Source organism: Ipomoea nil, unplaced genomic scaffold (assembly GCF_001879475.1).
Source record: "Ipomoea nil cultivar Tokyo-kokei standard unplaced genomic scaffold, Asagao_1.1 scaffold1266, whole genome shotgun sequence".
Taxonomy (NCBI): Eukaryota; Viridiplantae; Streptophyta; class Magnoliopsida; order Solanales; family Convolvulaceae; genus Ipomoea; species Ipomoea nil.
The window spans coordinates 13036-33753 of NW_017617694.1; the positions used below are offsets into that span (position 1 = coordinate 13036).

The following is a 20718-nucleotide window of genomic DNA, read 5'->3' on the forward strand; positions in this document are numbered from 1 at the left end:
ACTAAAATATTGATCAACCTAACATTGAGTCCAATCAAACTTTGACCTATCCAAAATCCAACAATTTTTGAGCTACCACATTCCCTCTTTAACTTGCATTCCTATACTCTATAGTTAGTATATAACCAATTCAAATATATTGAAATGCGAGTCAAAGTTAGTTGTTAAATGATTAACAAACAGAGACATCACGGTGACATGTTTCAAAATCTAACCGAAAGTAAAATTTGATCATTAAGACAAATCAAATTTTCATCTTTACTCGATAGGAGAGTCTTGTAGTCAAGATCCCTTCTGCATGCCTTTACACTTGAGGACCAATCTCTTTATTATTTGTTTGTGTTTTTTTCCCGTTATACCCTCTTAATGATTTTTTTTTTAAAAATGACTGATTCTGAGAAATCTCTGATACTCGTATTCCTGGTTCAATCAAAGCAGATGAATCAAGAACACATTGTCTAAATTCAACAATAATGTTTAATGTTGTTTGTATAGACAGTAATTCATACAACTAAAAATACAACTGTTCATAGGATTAATATTCACACCCTCATCTGACAACAATTTTGAGAACAAAACTTATGGCAGACAAAAATATCCACCTGCTATATATGCAATTATATATATACTTCATTTCATATGATTCTAAACCTCCCAATATCTCATTCCCATCTTAACCTTCATCATCCTCCACCACAACAGCTCAAACAACCACTCTTCCCTCTCCCACAAAGCTGGACACTCCAGCTGATATCTCGACGTCGCAATATAGCGGACCCCACTGCAAATTCTGAGCTGTCATCGCCAGTTTCGCCGACTTTTTGCCCGCTAAATAATGGGGTTCAGTGGTGGCCTTCCATCAGATCAGCGAGGGTGATCCTTCCACAGTTGCCCGTGTCTAACCGTTGAAATTGTTTGCAGATCAAAAGTATATCTTTCTCCGAGATCTTCCCCATCTCCTTCAGTTTGTATATTATGTATTCAGATTTACTGCCAGATATCAAGAAAGAACGCAGAAAATTACACTCGAATCTTGTCTTTCAATTCAAACAACGAGGCTAAAGCACAATACATTAACCCAAAATGACAGAATAATAACAATGCTGAGAAATTAGGATTTGTATGAACCCGAAGATACTAATCCAAGAGACAAATAAAAGCTCAAAACTTCAAGATAAAGACGGTGTTTATCCAATAGATGAAAAATAAAGCTCCTACAGAACTAAATCATCTGCTACACTAAGTTTGTTTTTAGCTATGAACATGAATGGCGTTATAAAATCTAAACTATAAATAAAGGCACGGATATGCTGAATAAACAACTCGACCAAAGATTCCCGTTTCATTGTATTCCTATTCTTATTTTCTAGTAACAGAAGATCAACAACTTCAAAGTTACTATCTTGATTGTCAACTATATCTGCTATATTTTCCTGCCTCGTATACGTAAAATCATTAAATTAGTTTTCAGTACGGTTTAGTTCTGATATTTCTAGATTATGCAATATGCAGAAGCACCATCCACCTTATCAAAACTGGCCAATTTCTTCTTCTAATTGCTATCACAATCTACATAGCCTTCCTCTTCGTGTATGTGTGCATTAAATATGTTTTTCACTCTTGTTTTTTGGTACACCAGACGGGGATATATGGCATCCAACCCACACAAAAGGCCTGTGAAATCTAAATTTCAAAAATTTCATAATTTTCCTAACCATCCAAACCAGCTTGGTTAGCGTGAGTGGCCGTGCAGTCTCATCCCTTAAGAGAGGTCGGGAGTTCAAACCCCCCCCCCCCCCCCCCTAGTATAGAAAAACCAATATGACCAGCACTCTGCCCCTTAATTGGACCGGCCTAATACAAACAGGGATTAGTCTGAGTATGGTACGGGCTTAAGAGTTAAAGGTGTCTCCTATAGTTAGGACCTACTCAGAACACCTCGTGGTCTGCTAACAAAAGTGCTGTTTTCAGTTCATTTTTTGCCAAGAACATCCAGCAAAAAGACACGAAACTTTCCTAGATATGTTACAACTAAACCACAACTCACGTTTCATCTAACCAATGTAATAAAAGATGACACATTCTGTGAACTAATATTATAGAATAACCATTGAATAAGAGCTCTTAAGAGCAATAATGTATAAGATTCGGGAAAAGCAAAAGACTTACGTCACGAAACCATTGTTATCAATGTCGGCAGCAAGAAACTGCGAAACGGTCATATCCTGATCGAGCACCCATTTAGCCATCATCCTATGCCTTTTATCCACTCTTGCCTCGGCCAAGTAAAGAAAAGCCCGTGCAACCGCGAGTGTGGACACGAGCAACCAAAACGAAGCGAAAACCCGACCAGACAAAGATTCGAACGCCCTGTCTCCATACCCAACAGTAGTAACAGACATAACCGACAAGTACAACGAATCCAACCACCCAAGCCTCTCGACATAATGCATAAACAGAACCCCTACCCCAATACACAGAACCACAACACCCAATGCCAGTGTCACCTTCATCCGAATCCTCATCCTCCCTTTCTTCACATCGATTATATATGAACCGGGATCATGTGCACCCCGACTCTTAATAGTCTTCAACAGATAACTCTCTTGCAAATCGAGCACATAACTAACCATCCCACTTAACAAAATGTCAATGAACCCAAAACCCACAAGCACAAACATGATGGAGAACAATTTTGTAGCAGGACTAGCAGGGGTTATATCCCCATAACCAATAGTACACATTGTGACAATACAGAAGTATAAAGCATCAACCACAGGGTGGGTTTCAGTGCCCCTAAAGTGTTCCTTAAAGAATGAATATATAGCCACACCAAGAATCAAATAAAGACCCAAAAGCACAACAGCTTGACTCACAATTGACAGTGCCCTAGGGGGCTTGGAAGTTGAAGATTGGTTCTCAATATCATTGATTGTGGCCATGGCAGGGGCAGTCCTGGACCTGTGAAGATTGCTCTTGCTCCATGTTGGGTAATTTGAGTCCAAAAACCAAGAACTCTGGTCAATATTGGATTTGGGGTCTGAAGGTGAGCAAGAGATTTGTGATTGATGATTTGGGTCCAACACCCAAGAATTCAGATCAAGATTGGATTTTTGGTCTGGGCAAACAGAAGAAGAAGAAGCAAAAGTCTGGGAAGTGAAATCCAAAGAATCAAGACTGGACTTTAGGTCTTTAAAAGGGTTTTTGGAAGAGGAAGTAGAAGAAGGAGAAGGAGAGCCAAAGATGAGCCTGTCTTTGAACTCTAAAGGGCTCATAGGTGGGACTGTGATTTCATTGTCTTCTGGCAAAGGGCAAAGGGAAATGGGGGCTGGCAGTGAAGATTGTGGTATTCTGGGTGCAGAATAGGAGAGGAAAGGCTCTTTCTCCATCTGGATTCGCCGGGAATTTCAGCCGTGGGTCGCCGGAAAACTAGAAATCCGGTGAGATGATTTTCAGCACTTTGGGTCCGGCTTAAAGAATCAAAAAAAGACTAGAAATGCTGACACAAAAGGGGTGGCTTCAACTGTCAACTTTTCAACAACATAAACACACACGATGGAAAGATTGCCAGGTACAGTCGTACAGAAGACTACAGAAAAATTGAAGCAGATTTTCAATTTTAATTCCAATGGGGTTTTTCTTCTTTCTCTACAGTTTCCTAATCATTTATTACTTTTATGCATATTAGGAAACTCATGTCTCCGTTTTCGAGCAATGATTAAGGAATAACTTTTATTCAAATTTTTTATTCCCTCAATTTTGTATTATTGAGAAATATTTTTTTTAAGTGGCGGTTATGTTTTTTAAGTGACGAAGAAAATGTGCATCAACTAATTAAGGTCGGGTAATTGACAAATTTCGTTCTGTGACTTTAGTTGACAAAAGATTACAATGAGGTAAATCAGTCTAGGCTGTTATTCAGACCATCTCATCAAACTAAGAAGGGTCAATAAACTGTTTTCACTGAGAATCAAACTTAAAACTTTGTTATTACCAAACCAACACTCTGACCTACTTGATTGTGGTTACTATTAAATGACGGCTATCTTTGTAGGTAACCTCAACCAAAAGATGACAAGAGATCCACGCTTGTAATTACATGGTCACAAGTTCAAATTCTTGCTAGTTTGGTTTGAGTCGATTAGTTATGGATAACCTAGGTTGGTTTACTTCTTTATGGTCTTTTAGTGACTAGGGTCACGTACAAGGCATGATTTACCTACACCTAATAAAGTTGTGTGGTTTCTCTCATCATCCAAAAAGTAGAGATACATAGCCCATTAAGAAAAACTTTGTGAAGAGCAAATGCCAAATAGAATGGCAATGGTAAAATAAAAGAGGTTAGACTATTCTTATTGCACAACTACTTCAAGTCTTCAATTAATTGTGTCATTATCCCTTTAATTGAAAGTTCTCAAGTAGTGTAGTGGACCACACCAATCTTTTCAACCACAATTCACCAAAGGTCCAAAGCATCCTTTTAACCAAAATTCACCAAAAGGTTCAAAGCATCGTTTTAAAGAGCGATGGGAGCAATGAATGGGTCTTGATGATGTAAATTCACCTACATTGGAGATGATAGATAGCATTGAATAGGCACGGGTTGGTCAATCTGCAAGGCTCATCCCATCAAGCGGCCGGTGTGCCAATCCTAATGTTAGGCTTGCCAGTCCTAAAGTTAGGCTAACCCTTAGCTAATTAGACATACTTTTTTTTAAACAGTTATGCCGTTTTGGACCAGTTTTTGAAGAAATGTGAGTGATGTGGATGAGAGAGAAGGATGATAGAGAATTTTTGAGCTCCTCTTGCGAATGGTGGTTTTTTGTGGAACCCGTAAGAGAGAGAAAGGGAAAGGAAAAGGCGCGGTGACATGCGTGGGCCGCACAGATCGCACCCAACCAGGTGTGTGTATTGCACGCACTCGCTGGCGCGTCAAGCCCTTTGGTTTTTTTTTTTTTTTTTTTTGGTATTAGATCTGTCTTTTTCCTCCTTTTGTTTTATCTTTTTCCTTCTTCTCTCTCCCTCTTCTCTCTCCTAGTTGGAACCTCAAAAACCATCCCAAAAACCTCACTATTGAGGATGCTCTTTTGATTTTTTACAAAGTAATATCTGAGTTAATTAAACATATTTTAGTCATATTTAAGGATGACAATTTCTCTCGTCTTTGATGGGAATCCCCAATCCTTGTTCAGATGGGAAAAAAAAAATTAGAGAACGGAATTGGGGATGAGAAATATTTACAATTTTTCATCGAGGATAAGGATACCCATCCTTGCCTTGTTCCATCCACCAATCATATTTTTAATAATAATAATAATAATAATAATAATAATAATATTATTATTATTATTATTATTATTATTATTATTATTATTATTATTAAGGTTGCAGATGGTTTGTATTGACATTTTGTAATTGTGTATTTATATTCTTATTTGCATGAAAATTATTTGAATATTATATTTGATAGTTCAGTTGTCATGAGAATTCCATGAAGATTTAAGTATTTTAAGATTAGAAATTTAATATTATTAATTTGTTTATTTAAAATTTAAGAATTATACTAGTTTGATTAAATGTTAATGGGAAAGGAGATTCCTCATCCTCAAAAATTTTCCACAACGACCGGAATGAGACAAGTATACTCCCTCCCCCCCCCCCCCCCCCCCCCCCTCATGTTGTCATCCCAAGTTATACCAATCCAGTTAGTCTTCACCAATCATTTACTTGAAATGTTTGCCAGATTAAACTAACTTTTATCTCTATTTTATTATTGAACTTATCATTTGAATTATTGAGTTAGTTAAACTGATGTATAACCCATCAACTCTCTAAAACAATTCAAAGTGAAAAATTAATGGGAATATATACATCTCAAATGCAAAATAATGTTTACTTAATGCTTTTGTTAAGTAAACGTTATGCCATAAGAATTCTTGCTAATTGATACAAACACTCAATTTAAAAACAATTAACAACTATTGTAGTCAATGTCAATTCTTCTTTTTGTCATTTAATCCATAATAATAGTTCCACTAATCATTTTGCCAAAGTAAATGACTAAAAGGCAAGTAGCTGATTAGCCAATCTGATTCTCTTTTATCTTTAAGTTACCACAATTTCAACAAATAACGCTTTTAGCAATATAAATAGTGTTTGCTTTGACGAATATTTTAGAATATTATAATGTTCTCGAAAATTTCAGACAACTAACTTAAAACATTTGGAGAAATGTAATTTTCATGAATGTCATAAAAAATGAAGTTTAAGAAGTTTAAATCCCCTAAAATAACCTCATATTCTCTTAAACCAAATAATTCCATATAACATTGCAATATTAATATTTTTTAGGTAATACAATACTTCGCAAACCAAACACCACAGAGTATAAACATAGAAATGATAGATGATAAGTTCAATTTTATAAACACAAAATCTACAATACATAGTATCTTTTACACCTTGAACAAAGCACCTCCGTAATATTAAAGTTTTCACATAATGAAATATATACAATCACTATATATTCAAATATATATATATATATATATATATATATATATATATATATATATATATATATATATATATATATAATCACTCATTATAAAAATCTTTTATTTTTATAATCTAAAAGGTAAAAGTCTTAAAAGATCTATATCTTGAATGAAACTTGTTGAGATATTGAATTAGTTTCATCTTACAAAATGAAGATATTAGAGCAACTTCAATGACTTAATTTTTGCAAGGCCATGTAAAAAAGAGAGGGGAGAAAGAAGAAGAAAAAAGAGAGAAAAAAGGGAAAAGAAAATCCGAGGGAAAAAAAAAAAAAAAAGAAAAAAAAAAGAGTATATTTATGCGCCCAGTTGTGCACGCATCAATTGGGCGCGACAATGCATCCCACACACAAGTTGCGCGATAGTTGTTTCCCTTTTCCCTACTCAATGAAGCCCACAAAAAATTGTTATTTGCAAGGAAAAAAAAAAAAAAAAAAAAAAAAAACTAGCAAAAAACTACTCTACCCTTATTAGTTTAAAAATCTACACCTAATTTTTTTATTTTTGGCAAAAAGCTTTTCAAAATCTATTTACGTGGATGTGTTTTAGTGTATTACGGAGTACAATTTAGGATAGAAAAACAAAAAACAAAGGATAAGAGCGTTAGACGTTCAAACTTAAAATGGCAGGCAGGCAGTGGCAGTTCATAGTTGCACATTGGAGACAGTTGTTTTGTACGAGTTTCCTTCCAACCAAACGGGGCCTTGACGGTTGCTGGTTTCTTCTATCCAAATGGTCATACGCAAGGGAACAAATGAACAATATGCACTACTACGGCGTCATGTAGTGTCCTCCATTCTACGCGCTCCGCATCACCAAACGTCAATCACGCTTCAAATGACGTGTCATAACACTCACCATTAATAATTTTTTTCATTTTTTAAAAAAGAAAATGCTTTTCACGGGACTAACCTAATCTTTTTAGGATGACGAGAGAAATCAAGCCTTGAGATCTTAGCTGGCAAAAGACCACAAGAGAATAAATTAGTCACTAATTTAGGTTATTCATAATTAATCGGCTCAATTGAAACGGATGATCTTATCCCAAAGGTTGAATCCCCAATCCTAAGGGTCCTCCATACTCCGACCCGATAGAGCATGTGGGAGGATGACAAACATTAGAATAAGTTAAGTGTTACCAAAGAGTTTGAAAAGCATGATTTTGTAGTTACAAGTAGGGGTGTCAAGGTGGGCTGAAGCCCGCGGGCCAATCCTAAACTGCTCCGCAATAAGACGGGTTAGGACCTATAATCTTTTACCAGCGAAAATGTGGACCTCACGGGCTTTTATATATATATATATATATATATATATATATATATATATATATATATATATATATATATATATATAACACATTAAACTTTAAAAAAAATATATAATTTTTTTAATTTTTAAACACAATAATTTAATATTATTTAGATTAAATTATTTGAATATTAAATAATAAAATAATATTTTTTATTTATTAAGTTAGGCCTACGAGCCCGCATGAGGCAAGTTAGGGTTGCATAATTCTAGTCCGCAGACTTTGCAGGCCGGCCCATAAAGACAAGTGAAAAAAACCCGCGATAGGGTGGGCGGGCCTGTATTGACACTCAAAGGGCATATTTGGTTCATGAAAAATGTTTTTCAAAGAAAAATGTTTTTCTTGAATTTGAGGAAAATTAGATTTTCCTTTGTTTGGTTCATGGAAAACATTTTCCTCAAAAATGAGGAAAATATTTTTCATGATCCCTTTGATATTTTGTTTTCCATGAAAAACAAGTAGGACAATTATATCTTCACCAACTTTTTTTAATTATCATTATTATTGTTGTTGTTATTATTATGTAGGAGTATAATTGTATTTATACTCATTATTACTTACAATTCTAAACTTAATCAAACAATGGAATCGATATTCCCAGTAATTTATTTTTCACCAACCAAACAATGTAATTAATCTTTCCCGTAATTTCTTTTCCATGGAATTTCAATTTCATTTCCCTTTAAATATTTTTCGCGAACTAAACGTGGCCTTAGTTATAACTATAGATCCCTTGCCATCTTGTATATATTTTTTTCTTGTGAGAAAGCATGATTTGACGTTTTATGAATAAGGAGAAAGCAATCTTATTTGCTACTCTTTTTATGCTCCATGTATATATCTATACACTACTTGAAATCTCCTATCACTTTCTTACAGTGAAGTATTCAACAGCTCCCACATGGGTCCTCGTAGGACCACATCCCCCACAAATCAGATGACAATTAATTCAAATCAAACTCCATAACAACCCGACAAAAATCCTAACCCTTAAAGCGGTTGAAATCTTCAAAGTACCGATTCTTATACTATGGACCAGGGTTTATTGTGCACGGACCATAGTACATGTGTATGTATCTTATGTTATGATCGAATTTTTGTGTCTTATGTTATAAAATTTTGTATTTTAAAAGTATGAATTTTGTACATGAAATGAATTACTAATTGTGTCTTATGTTATGAATTTATGTGTCTTGTGTTGTGAAATTTTGTGTTTATTAACACAAATTATTTACTTAAATTATATTTGAAAAATAAGTAAGTATATAACATGTGTATATGTCTCGTAAGTGTTGTGATTTTTTGTGTCTTTTGTTATTAAATTTTGCACCTAACGAGTATGAATTATGTACCTCGTCATTTCGATCCAAGGTCCATAATACTATGTGAACACTGGTCTATGATATAAATTGCCTCAAACAATTGTTATGACGTGGAACTGTGTTTGCAAGGTGGACACGATTCTATGTTCATAATTACTGAACTCTATGTTCATAATTATAAAACTCTATGTTCATAATTTTTGAACTTCATATCACAATTATTAAACTCTATATTCACAATTACATAACTATATGTTTATAATTATAAAACTCCATGTTCATAATTTTTGAACTTCATATTCACAATTATTGAACTCTATATTCACAACTACTGAACTCTATGTTCATAATTATAGAACTCTATGTTCATAATTTTTGAACTCTATATTTACAATTATAACAGTTTTGGAACCGTGTCCACCTTGTTCCACAACATAATTTGCCAGGCTTTCTTTGGATTAATTCTTAATTCATTTTTTTTTATTATTATTGACTCTGTTATAATATAGTATCTATCCAAAAATTAAAAAAAAAAATCCAATTTTGTGTGTCACTGATTTTTTTCCTTTTTTTTTTTATTACTTTTTTTGGTTCATATTATTCCATATTAAATGTACCAAATAAATGTATGTGACTTGCTATACAAAATTTAATGTTTGTACCACATCCTTATAATACGTGTCAAAGTTTGTGTGATACACAGTTGAATTAGCATGACTGTTTAACAAACCTTTGATTTTTAATGAACCAGACACATTATACTGGATAATGCGAGAAAATAGTGGTTTAACATTCACAAGGTCCATGGCCCTTTGCGCAAATTATGTCATGGAAATGTATTCACCATATTTGATCAACACGATTTCAAACGGTATCATTTTTATCGAAAAAAAATTAATTAATGTGCTATTAACATCGTTTTACATTCTATGTTCAGATTATGAATTTACATTTATTAAAATATGAATTTTCTGTTATGAGATTATGAATTTACAGTTATGTAATTATGAATTTTCTGTATATTCATAATCTCATAATAGAAAATTCATAATCTCACAACAGAAAATTCATAATTTCATAACAGAAAATTCATAATCTCATAAAAGAAAAACATTTATTAAATTATGAATTTTCTGTTATGAGATTATGAATTTACAGTTATGTAATTATGAATTTTCTGTACATTCATAATCTCATAACATAAAATTCATAATTTCATAATTGCACATTCATAAATCCATGCCTGCACATTCATAATTTATGAGTGTTAAAGAAACTTGCGTGAAGAGGAAGTGAAACCACAAAATATGAATATGAAGAAGAAAAGTCGCGCTGTTATTTATTTATTTATTTAAAAAAAAATTGGTGGAAGATAACGGTGCCCGTAGGCACCGTTACCGTTTGGGACCGTGTTCACCATGAACACGGTTCCATGGCATAACGATTGGGCCCTTTGAATGCCGTAATTGGGATACAAATAATTAAATAAGTACAAGGAATAAAAATAATATCAAGTGGTTCAAATTAAGGGCTGAACCGAACATAAATGAACGGAGGTTGTTTGTGTTCGTTTATTAAGATTTTTGGAGTGTTCATGTTCGTGTTCGTTTGTTAAGGTTTTTGAAAATCCTATTCGTGTTCGTTTGTTAAGCGTTCATTAGTATTTGTTAACGTTCACGAACGTGTTTGTTAATATTAACGTACACGTTCACGAACATGTTTGTTAACAAGTACATTCATGAACAAGTTCATTAATATGTGAACATGTCCGTTCACGTTTGTGAATGCTTAATAAGCAAACATATGAACATGTTAATGATCACAATTCTTTCGTGAACAAGAAATAATATATGTTCACGAAAAATAACCAAACAAGTAATACACAACTACAAAGAGAATACAAACAAATATTAAACGAACACATACGAGCTTGTTCGCGAACATTATTAAACGAACACTAAACGAGTTTGTTCGCGAACATTATTAAACGAACACAAACAAGCTTCTTCATGATCTCTTAGCAAACGAGCTTACATACAATTAACTGTTCATACTATGTTCGTTTATAAACCGAGCTCTAAATTTTGTTTGTTAATGTTCATTTACCTTAATAAAATAACACTTACCGAACACGAACACGAGTAGCTTACCGAAAGCTCTGTTCGCTAACACCCCAAGCACACTTCTTTTTTGGGGTGATCAGAAAAAATTCGGAGCTACTACTCGAGGGTGTGCACTGGGTAAACCCCATCTTATGATCCTAGCCAGTAAAGGATCACAATGTGATAAATCAGTCTAAATTGTCCATAGCTGACCGCTTCAAACCAAGAAGGTTGAGATTCAAACTCGTGACCTTGTAATTAATAGTTTATATCTTTAGTCATTTTGGTTGGGGTTACTCCCCACTCCCCCCAACCCAAGCACACTTCTTTGACTCGTGAGGAAGACAAGGGATCGAAAGACCTATGTGAGAAGCGATGATGATGGCTGAAGGCAATAAAATTATGTTGTATTTTTGTATTAGAAAAACAAGGAAATTTTATTTTTTTAGTTTTCAAAATAATAAACAAATAAAAATTATACAAATAACATATTTTGCCAGTCTAAATTTACTTCTCAATGTTCATCTCCCGACATTATAAACATCTGTATATTTATTACTTACTCATAAATTGTCTGACTTTATTGTAAGTTAAAATAGAATTATAATTAGTAATCAAAAAAAAAAAAAAAAAAAAAAAAAAAAAAAAAAAAAAAGACAAACAAAACAAAACAAAAAAAAAAACAAACAAACGTTACCCTAAAGACTAATTAAGGAGGTAAATCATTTGTGGTTCATAATAAGTCATAATAAATGTATAGCTTGAACAAATGTTTGTATTTTTAAAAGGAGGGACATTTCTGGATTAATTAATAAAAGTTGGTAATCAAACCCTAATATAATATTTGAAAAATGGAAAATAACAAACAATTTGGGGATTGGAGTCTTATTTGAGAAAATAATTAATTGGCCTTAATATTAAATTATTATCCCAAATATAGGAATTTGTAAATTATTGAATAATTAAAAAGTTTTAAATTATTTGGTCATAAAATAATGTTGTTTTGTGTGGTTGGATGTAATAGGTAAAGTTTAAAATTACTTAAACTAATTGCACCTCTATCATGATATGCATGCATCCTTATTACTATATTGCCCGGGGAAATGCTAAAACTAATCATTAGGATTTGGAATCATTTAACAAATCAATGTTCTTTTATTAATTAATTTCTTTTCTTTTTGTTTATAGGCTCTGTTTGGTAAAACATTAGGAGTTTAAAATAATAGCTTATTTTGAAACGCTATCTCAAGTAGCATTTAAAATATGCTACTGGCTTTTTAACTTTTTTCCTTTCCTGTTTTTATTAATTTATAAAAATGATACCACCTACCCTTCATTAATTAAAATCATAATATCTTAGTTTATCATTTTATGTCTTTTTACACTTATCAGTTAATTTAATAATTAATTTTACCAAACCCTTTAATTTCAATTAGTTAACTTATTAGCTACTAACTTTTCAACTTTCAGTTAATTTTTCATCTAGACGTGCCAAACAAAGCCTATATATTCATAAATTATGTTCGGCAAGTTAGAAAGAGTAAATAACTTTGTAACGTTATACTTAATCTATCAAGTCAATTCGAAATAAACTCTATTTTAAGATGTTATCCAGCATATATAGTATCTTAAAAATGAGCTTTTAGCTATGTTTGGCAAATCTAGCTGAAAAAGTAGCAGAAAACTGAAAATGAGCTGAAAGCTGAAAAGCTATAAATTAGGAGCTGAAGAACTGAAGAACTGTTAAGCTAGCTGTTATGGTTGAAAGTGTTTGGTAAAATTAGCTTTTTTGATAAGCAGAAAAAAGGACATCTTCATAAAATTTACATTAGTTTGTTTACTTATTAAAATTTAACATTTTGTCTTTAAAAAAAATATTTTGAAATAAAACTATTAGCATAATCATGATCTAGCATCACATAATGAAGTAGCAATATTGTTGCGAATCTCCTTCATATAGTAATAATAATAATAATATTTGCGGTGAAAATTGCGGCTAAAGGAGAAGAGAAAATTATTTTAATTGGAAAAGGTAAATGATGTCATGTCTTTAAAATAATAAGTACAAAAATGAAAAAAAAAAAAAAAAAAAAAAAAAAAAGTTAGGAAGCTACTAGCTTATTTTGAAACGCAGCGTTTCAAAATAAGTTCTTATTTTAAGCTATGAGCTTATTTTGGAAACATTACCAAACAGAGTTTATAGCTTATTAGTAGCTTAAAATAACTTATAAGCTCCTAAATAAGCCTTGCCAAACAAATACTTTTATCTTTAAAATTTTTTTCACTAATAGCTTCCATGCCGATCATAGTGAAGTTAAATACTAAAAATAGTAAGAGTAACGGTACATTTATAACTTGACGAAATTAAATTCATTTCTTCAATGTTGTCAAATTACACAGCATACAACATTCTTAAGTCCTAATTAACTATTTTACGGAGCAATAATTTGCCATTATTTTACAATTAGTATTGTAGAATTTTTTCTATTATTAATATAATTTATTTTTTTATTTTTTATTTTTACATTTTTACCTATATTTGATTATTCGTATGTAACTTTACCAAACATTTTTAACCCCAACCAGATTATTAGTAACTTTTACTTTTTAGTCGCTAAGGTCAGACTAAACATGTTTCACTCGAATCATAATTCATAAGTCAGACTACTTTTTAGTCGCTAAGGTCAGACTAAACATGTTTCACTCGAATCATAATTCATAAGTCAGACTAAACATGTTTCACTCGAATCATAATTCATAAGTCAGACTAAACATGTTTCACTCGAATCATAATTCATAAGTCATTAATTTAACCCTGCAGATACTACTCGAGGGTGTACACTTGATAAACTTCGTTCTTGTGTAATAACCCGCAAACCACACTAGAAAGACCTTATGCAACATGTTCAACTTATAAGATGTTGACAAAAATTAAACTCGTGACCTTCGGATACAAGAGTTATGGACTCATGCTCCAATCAATCAATTACTTCTTTCAGAGTTGAAAAGTCGTTAATTTTTTATTCCATTAAGACAGGTATTAATGAATTGTAGATAAGTACGTAGTTGATTAACCATTCAAAATTTCAAGAGATTAAATATTTTTATAAGGTAAACGTAGTTATCAGCCCAAAAGATTGCTTTATTTGCTGCATATATGAACTACAGGAACATAGTTTGAAAAGGTAAAGTGTGTGAGTGGACATTGTCGTATACCAAAGAATATAGATATGTCCCCACATTAATCGACCACATATTTGGAGTTGTAATAAGTTGTCGTATAGTAGTCGCAATCAAACCCAATCCACACCTTCATCTTTATGAGGAAATTTGAGGATTCAAGAAAAAGTTTATTTTAAATACAGAAAAATCAAAATTCAAATAAATTTAATAACGGGAAAATTCTTTTTATTTTATTTGTTAAAATTAAAAAATAGAAAATATGTTTACTTCGTATATTTTTATTGGATTACAAGAAAAATTCATAGCCACTACTTGAGGGTATGTATTGAGCACAGTGCGACTCTAGCCAGCAAATTAAAGGACTACAAGTATATTAACCAACATAGATTATCTATAGTTGACCAGCTCAGACCAAGGTGCACCCACTGAGAATCGAACTTGGAACTTGAAAAATATGTATTACTGTATATTTTTTTAATTTTGAAAATAAAGAATGGAGGATGTAAAACTAAAAAAAAAAAAAAAAAAAAAATTGGATAAACGGGAGGGAGTAAAATAGATGATTGAAATAAACATAGTTTCACGATTATTGTGGCATTATTACATTTAATCCTTGGTGTTTAACTTAACCACAATCAATTAATAGTTATGGTAAAAATGAGCTAATAGCACAGGGACATATTACATGACAGTTAACACCGTGTGTAATTAATATATCTCTCCTGTGTAGTTTGCATACTCGCTCTAAATATATTATGACCATATATAATAATAATAATAATAATAATAATAATAATAATAATAATAATAATTTGTAGGATTATAAAACAAGCACAAGATTCAAAGAGTACAAAAACTGATGATTTAGCATTGTGCTAACAAAGTCAGACAACACACAAGTACATAAGCAAATAGGCATTAACCACAAGCTGGTTTCTCATGTAGATACAAGCAAGTACTACTATATATAATCAATACTCAAAACAGGAAGCATGGACCTAATCATCGTCCTCGAGAACGTTGCGACGCCTCTGGATCTGAGAAACGATCGAAACATAAACAACAACAATGGTTCAGCAACCAACGACGAAACTGATGTAATCACAACCCGAGATGATGATCGGAGACTTACCGTTACTTTTGTTTGTTTGGTGGTTTGAGTGTTGATCTGTTCAAGCAATTGTATCAGCTTTTCTTCAGACACCTGCAGAAGAAACAATGCTCGGGCAAATGAATGAAGTGCTAAGAGACCTAAGTTCCAGAGACGAGAGAGATTTTATAGCGTATGAATGAAGTGTTATAAGGGACCTAAGTTCCAAATACGAGGGAGAATTTATAGCGTATATATACGAAAAGTGCTAATTGGATTGAATTTTCTTTTTGTTTATGAAAGGAGGGCAGCAAGTTTCCTACACATCTTAGGGACATTTTGTCCGCATGGGCAGCTCAGTTGGTCACAGGGGTAAAGTTTGGGAAGAATGACCAGAGATCGAGTCTCACCAGCGGCAGTGTAGGAGCAACCTCTCAAAGTGAGGGGGCTCCTTGTGCACAGTAAGCAAAGGTCTATCTTCTGTTCAGCTGAGTTACCATGATTTACATCCTCCCAAATGCTCTATCGGGCCGGGGTATGGGGGGCCCTTGGAGTTGGGGATTCAACCTTTTGGGAAGAATCTTAGGGACATTTTACTTTTAAATTTCTTTTTGGATAAAACTGTAACTTAGTAATTAGTACTAAAGATTCAACACATAGATGAGTGTATAAGCAGACTACCTTCTCAGTAATCTGGCCAAATTGAGCAGCTCTGAGTATAACATCTTCAACTCCTCTGGCCTTTTCGGGCTTCACTAGTGCAATTCGGGCAACTGGACAAGCAAATACTCGATAAAGGTCAAAATCATAGATAACGAAATTTAGAAAAGGGAAAGCAAAATATAAGAAGATGTACAAGCAAATACTCCAACATTTAACTTTGTTGAAAAGGGATTGTTTCAAGCACTAGTTAATCGGTCCTCCCCCCCAACGCCGCAAGGAGAGTCATCTCTGTTTGCCCCCAAGAGAAGAGAGAGCGAGAGAGCAAATGCAAAGCTAAGTTTTTAACTAGGCTGTAACATATTAGTATGGTCTCAATCAAGTGATTTGGGAGCTCCCATTTTGGAACTAATGCAACAAGATGCTAAATAATGCAGTTCACTAGGGAATCAACTGATCAATTTTCAAGACTTCTACAATATATATAATGATTGAAAGTGCTCACAATTGAAGCATGTGCTCCATCTCAACTAAAAGCTTAAGCTGATAGTTGGATTACACATTAATGGTTATATGCTCAACACGCCCCCCACGTGTGCGAGCCAATTACTTTTTGGGCTCAAGCAACACGTGGACCGTAGTCTCTTTTTTTATCGGGTGGCGCGAAAATTCGAACACATGGCTCTGATACCAAATTGAAGCATGTGCTCCATCTCAACTAAAAGCTTAAGCTGATAGTTGGATTGCACATTAATGGTTATATGCTCAACACTCACAACCACAGAATCAAACACAATCAAGAGGACTTGCAAAAAAAACCTAGATTTGTAGCTACATGCCGCTTGACCAAAACTCCCAATGAAAAACAATCCTAAAATCCGTCACTTTTTCTGTTATGATCCTTAAAACCTGTGGCTTATTCCCAATATGAAAGGAAATTGATCAAACTAGAGTTATAGCCAACACAACATATGACAAAAACTCCCAAAGAAGTTCCATTGAACTGGATAAGAGAGCTTGGCACTCCACTTTGGAGACTAACCAATACACATTAGAAAATATATTATCCAACTTCAGAATGCAACATAAAAAATATTGGTTTTTACTTGTTCAAAAATCAAAAAAGAATTTGGAATCCATGGTCATGCTCTACATTCTCAGGGAGTATGTTCCTCTTAATAGAACAGACTCAGTATCAGTGCCAAGCTGCATTGTCAGAGTATCAAAGATAAATAACATTCTTTTCCCTTGGCATTATTCATCCCAATGTTGTATCAAAGTAGCATCGTCAGGAAACTTGTGATTGAAAGAGCTACTTTAGTATAAAATAGGCAAAAGCTTCTAAAACCATAAAGACAGGATTGATTGGAAGAAGACAAACGAATCATGTATAGAACATTACTCAACTTCTGATTGCTTGGAAGAAGACCACAAGACAGCATTCATTGCACTCATTTTTTGAGGTTATTAAAAAGGATATCATGATGTGCAGGAAGAACATAACCCTCTAATGAATCGTGTACAGAACATTACTCAACTTCTGACTGCTTCGTGAAACTCAGTGTCAATTTAAAGGGGTGAGAGTGACTGAGTTCACAAAATTGGTGCTGTCTTTTAGAAGAGAGTCATCAATCAACTAAGAGAGAGACACAAAGACCATGAATTGGCTCAGGATGCACTCTTGATTCTATATAGTTAATAAAATAATAAGAGCTGAGTTGCATCACCGCATTTTTTAGAAATAACATATATGACTTGGCATTACACCAGCCAGAACTCCATGCATGACTAATGTACCCCCTCATGAAATAGTGGAAGGACACATATCTTCCTTTAAGCTTAAGGAAAACTTAGGAACATTATAGCCTTGGGCAGAACCCTTTTAAACATGTGGTACACCTTTTGGATTGTGGAAAACACAAGTCCAATAAACTCGACTAATAAAATCCGAACCCATGAATAAATACTTCATACAACTCTTCTAACAAGCTGCTTGGTTCAGATGTTGGAATCAATGAATCATAAAGGATTAAAAGGTATGAAAAACTAAGGAATATGGATAACTTTGAGTGAAACACATCATGTTTTTTGGTATCAAAATAGGAATGGGAATCATTACTCTTTGATGTTTATTTTAACCTATTATTATTAACATGTACATTATTATTTCAGTATTTCCTAATACTATATTCTTAACCTTAATATTAAGTACAGTAAAATAAACTAAAACCTGGGGAGTGCCAAAACAGATCTTCTTTTTATCAATGGGCTGCAAGAGTTTACTTATATCAATCACTGGCCAAATCTTGGAGAAGCTCCATAAACTTTTGAGGCTTCAGGAGGCCACCACTTGAGGATTGGAGGGAGAGGGGAGGGGGAGGAAGGAGGTTTGGTTGAAGGGCATTGTTGAGGAACGGGTTAGAACATTGCACTCCATATCAACCATGAAACCCAAATGAAATAAAAGAATGGGTTTTTACATTTTTAACCATATTGCATAACACTTCCATTTACACAAGATTTCCAATCAAACACAAATTAATTGTTATTCATAATCATACCTAGTTTTCAAACCTCCCACCCAAACACACCCTAAATACTACATAGGCCAATAGGCCATATATCAAAGTTGTTAACCATAAATTTAATGCATGGTTCTATCCCTCAAATTCGTAGAAGTTTGAGGAATGCATATGTTAGAAACAAATATGTTGGAGTAATTCCAATATGCATGTACCTCTTTCTCTTGCTTGAGAAGTGAGAAGCTGACTAAGCATCATTTGCCTTCGATCCTCGGCCTCCCTAAATACAATAATAAAGTTAGAAAGTAATAACAATACAAAATAGCAACAAAGAACTTGATTGAAAAGCAATGGCTAGATTAGGAGAGAAGTAACCTTTTAGCTTCATCTTGAGCCTTTTGTTGATCAGGGTTTTGATTATTTCCCTATTTGTAGACAACTTTAATCAGTAAATATGCATCTTTTATCTTATAAGTAACCATGCATAACTTAAAGCAAAAAAAAAAAAAAAAAAAATCTATATTAGGAAAAGCTCTTACAGCCCCATGTTGAGCCATCAGCTCCTGCATTCTCCTTTGCCGGATAGCTTCTAATTCAGGGTCAGCCTGGGAAAGAAGCAAAAATTTTACCAACTTCTCGTAATGAAGAGATCAAGCTTTACTAAGATCCTCATGTTATCAACTCAAACAGCAGTAAGAGTGTAAGACACAAAAACATATCAGTCTATACAATATTAATAGCAAAAGTAACATTTACAATCACATACAGCAAGAAATATATCAGAAACAAAGCATTCTGATTTTTGCTTCCCTGTATTTGGCTTGAGAAGCTATCCAATTCTTAATCTTGAGGATTATACAGTGAGCCCAATTATCAAATAACAATAACAAAACATATAATTAGAGTCATTTATACTAGTCTCCACCAAGAACCAACTATTTCTCTCAAATTCTTCACTAATTCTCAACTCATTCAGTTCCAACATATGCAATCAGCATACATAAGTAACATAACCCACCCACCCACCCACCCCCAGCCCAAAGTTCTTTTCAAAGCATCACATAATGAGTATTTGAATTCTTAGTCAATGACAGTATAATACAGTCTTATCATAAACAAAACATAAAATTCATGAAGCACCGTTCAACATATACATAGAGGCGTGCTAAAAAATTATTTATGGTGACCATGGGAGAAGAGCTTGCCCAATCTCGGAAATTGAGACACTAAAACTAAAACATATTTTTTTCTTTTTTTTTTTTTTTGGAGAAAATAAGGAAAGATTGAAACTTGGAAACACCAGCTCAATCTGAGCCTAAGCAGAACGAAGGGCCACTAAATTTACAACGCTAGCTTCAATATTCACCCAACATTACATACACACACACACACATATTCTGTAACAAAGAGAGAAATTACCATTAATCTGTGCAGAATTGGATCGAGGAGCGCGGAGGAGAGGAAATCGAAGAGCAAAAAGCAGCGTTTCAAGAACGCGATTGAAGAGTGGGAGTGGTGGCACCTTTATTCTGTGTCGCGAATCATACAAATAATCGTTGTTTGAGATTTAGGGATTAATTGATGAAAAGAATGTTTCTTTTATCACTCCTGCAAGTTTCTCATGATGACAAATCTTTCCCCAAACCTCTTAATATTTACATTTGCAGCTCCTTTTTTGAAAGAGTGACCCTCTCTTGGTTGAAGCAATTGAAGTACTCGAGTAATCGTAGCAAATGGTAATGAATAAAACAAAATAGTAATGGAGTGAAACCTTTATATTAAATTTGCTCAATTGTTATGATAATGTTAATTATATTGTAATAATAGGGTATATTGATGTGTAAATTATATGTATTCTTGAGGAAGAAAGTAGTATTTTAATTATAAATTATTCTGAGCACAGAGGTCACTAGAGTTCGTGGTCCGGAAGTTCTCGCAATGTCAAGTGATACTAAAAAAGTTTTAGTCCTAAA

At 33.4% G+C, this 20718-nt stretch overlaps 2 protein-coding genes across 2 annotated transcripts; both read right to left on the reverse strand.

Annotated features, from left to right (window-relative positions):
- Positions 1-441: 441 nt before the first annotated feature.
- On the reverse strand, positions 442-3647 carry LOC109184615 (two-pore potassium channel 3-like). Its single transcript, XM_019334642.1, has 2 exons — positions 2170-3647; positions 442-990 (listed from the first exon to the last, which is right to left on the reverse strand). Exons 1-2 carry the CDS (start codon positions 3387-3389, stop codon positions 843-845), a joined length of 1368 nt encoding a protein of 455 aa, XP_019190187.1. The 5' UTR covers positions 3390-3647; the 3' UTR covers positions 442-842.
- Positions 3648-15257: 11610 nt separating this feature from the next.
- On the reverse strand, positions 15258-20333 carry LOC109184617 (DNA-binding protein DDB_G0278111). Its single transcript, XM_019334644.1, has 7 exons — positions 20165-20333; positions 19285-19350; positions 19121-19170; positions 18961-19025; positions 16245-16336; positions 15606-15677; positions 15258-15510 (listed from the first exon to the last, which is right to left on the reverse strand). Exons 1-7 carry the CDS (start codon positions 20165-20167, stop codon positions 15472-15474), a joined length of 387 nt encoding a protein of 128 aa, XP_019190189.1. The 5' UTR covers positions 20168-20333; the 3' UTR covers positions 15258-15471.
- Positions 20334-20718: the final 385 nt, after the last annotated feature.

Excerpts from the sequence above, each read along its gene's own strand:
- LOC109184615 (XM_019334642.1), bottom strand. The coding sequence starts at position 3,389 with ATGGAGAAAGAGCCTTTCCTCTCCTATTCTGCACCCAGAATACCACAA. Across the intron at positions 991-2,169 it reads GATAACAATGGTTTCGTGAC|TAAATCTGAATACATAATAT; the intron begins GTAAGTCTTTTG and ends GATATCTGGCAG.
- LOC109184617 (XM_019334644.1), bottom strand. Across the intron at positions 15,678-16,244 it reads TTGGCCAGATTACTGAGAAG|GTGTCTGAAGAAAAGCTGAT; the intron begins GTAGTCTGCTTA and ends TTTCTTCTGCAG. Across the intron at positions 15,511-15,605 it reads CCAAACAAACAAAAGTAACG|ATCCAGAGGCGTCGCAACGT; the intron begins GTAAGTCTCCGA and ends ATCGTTTCTCAG.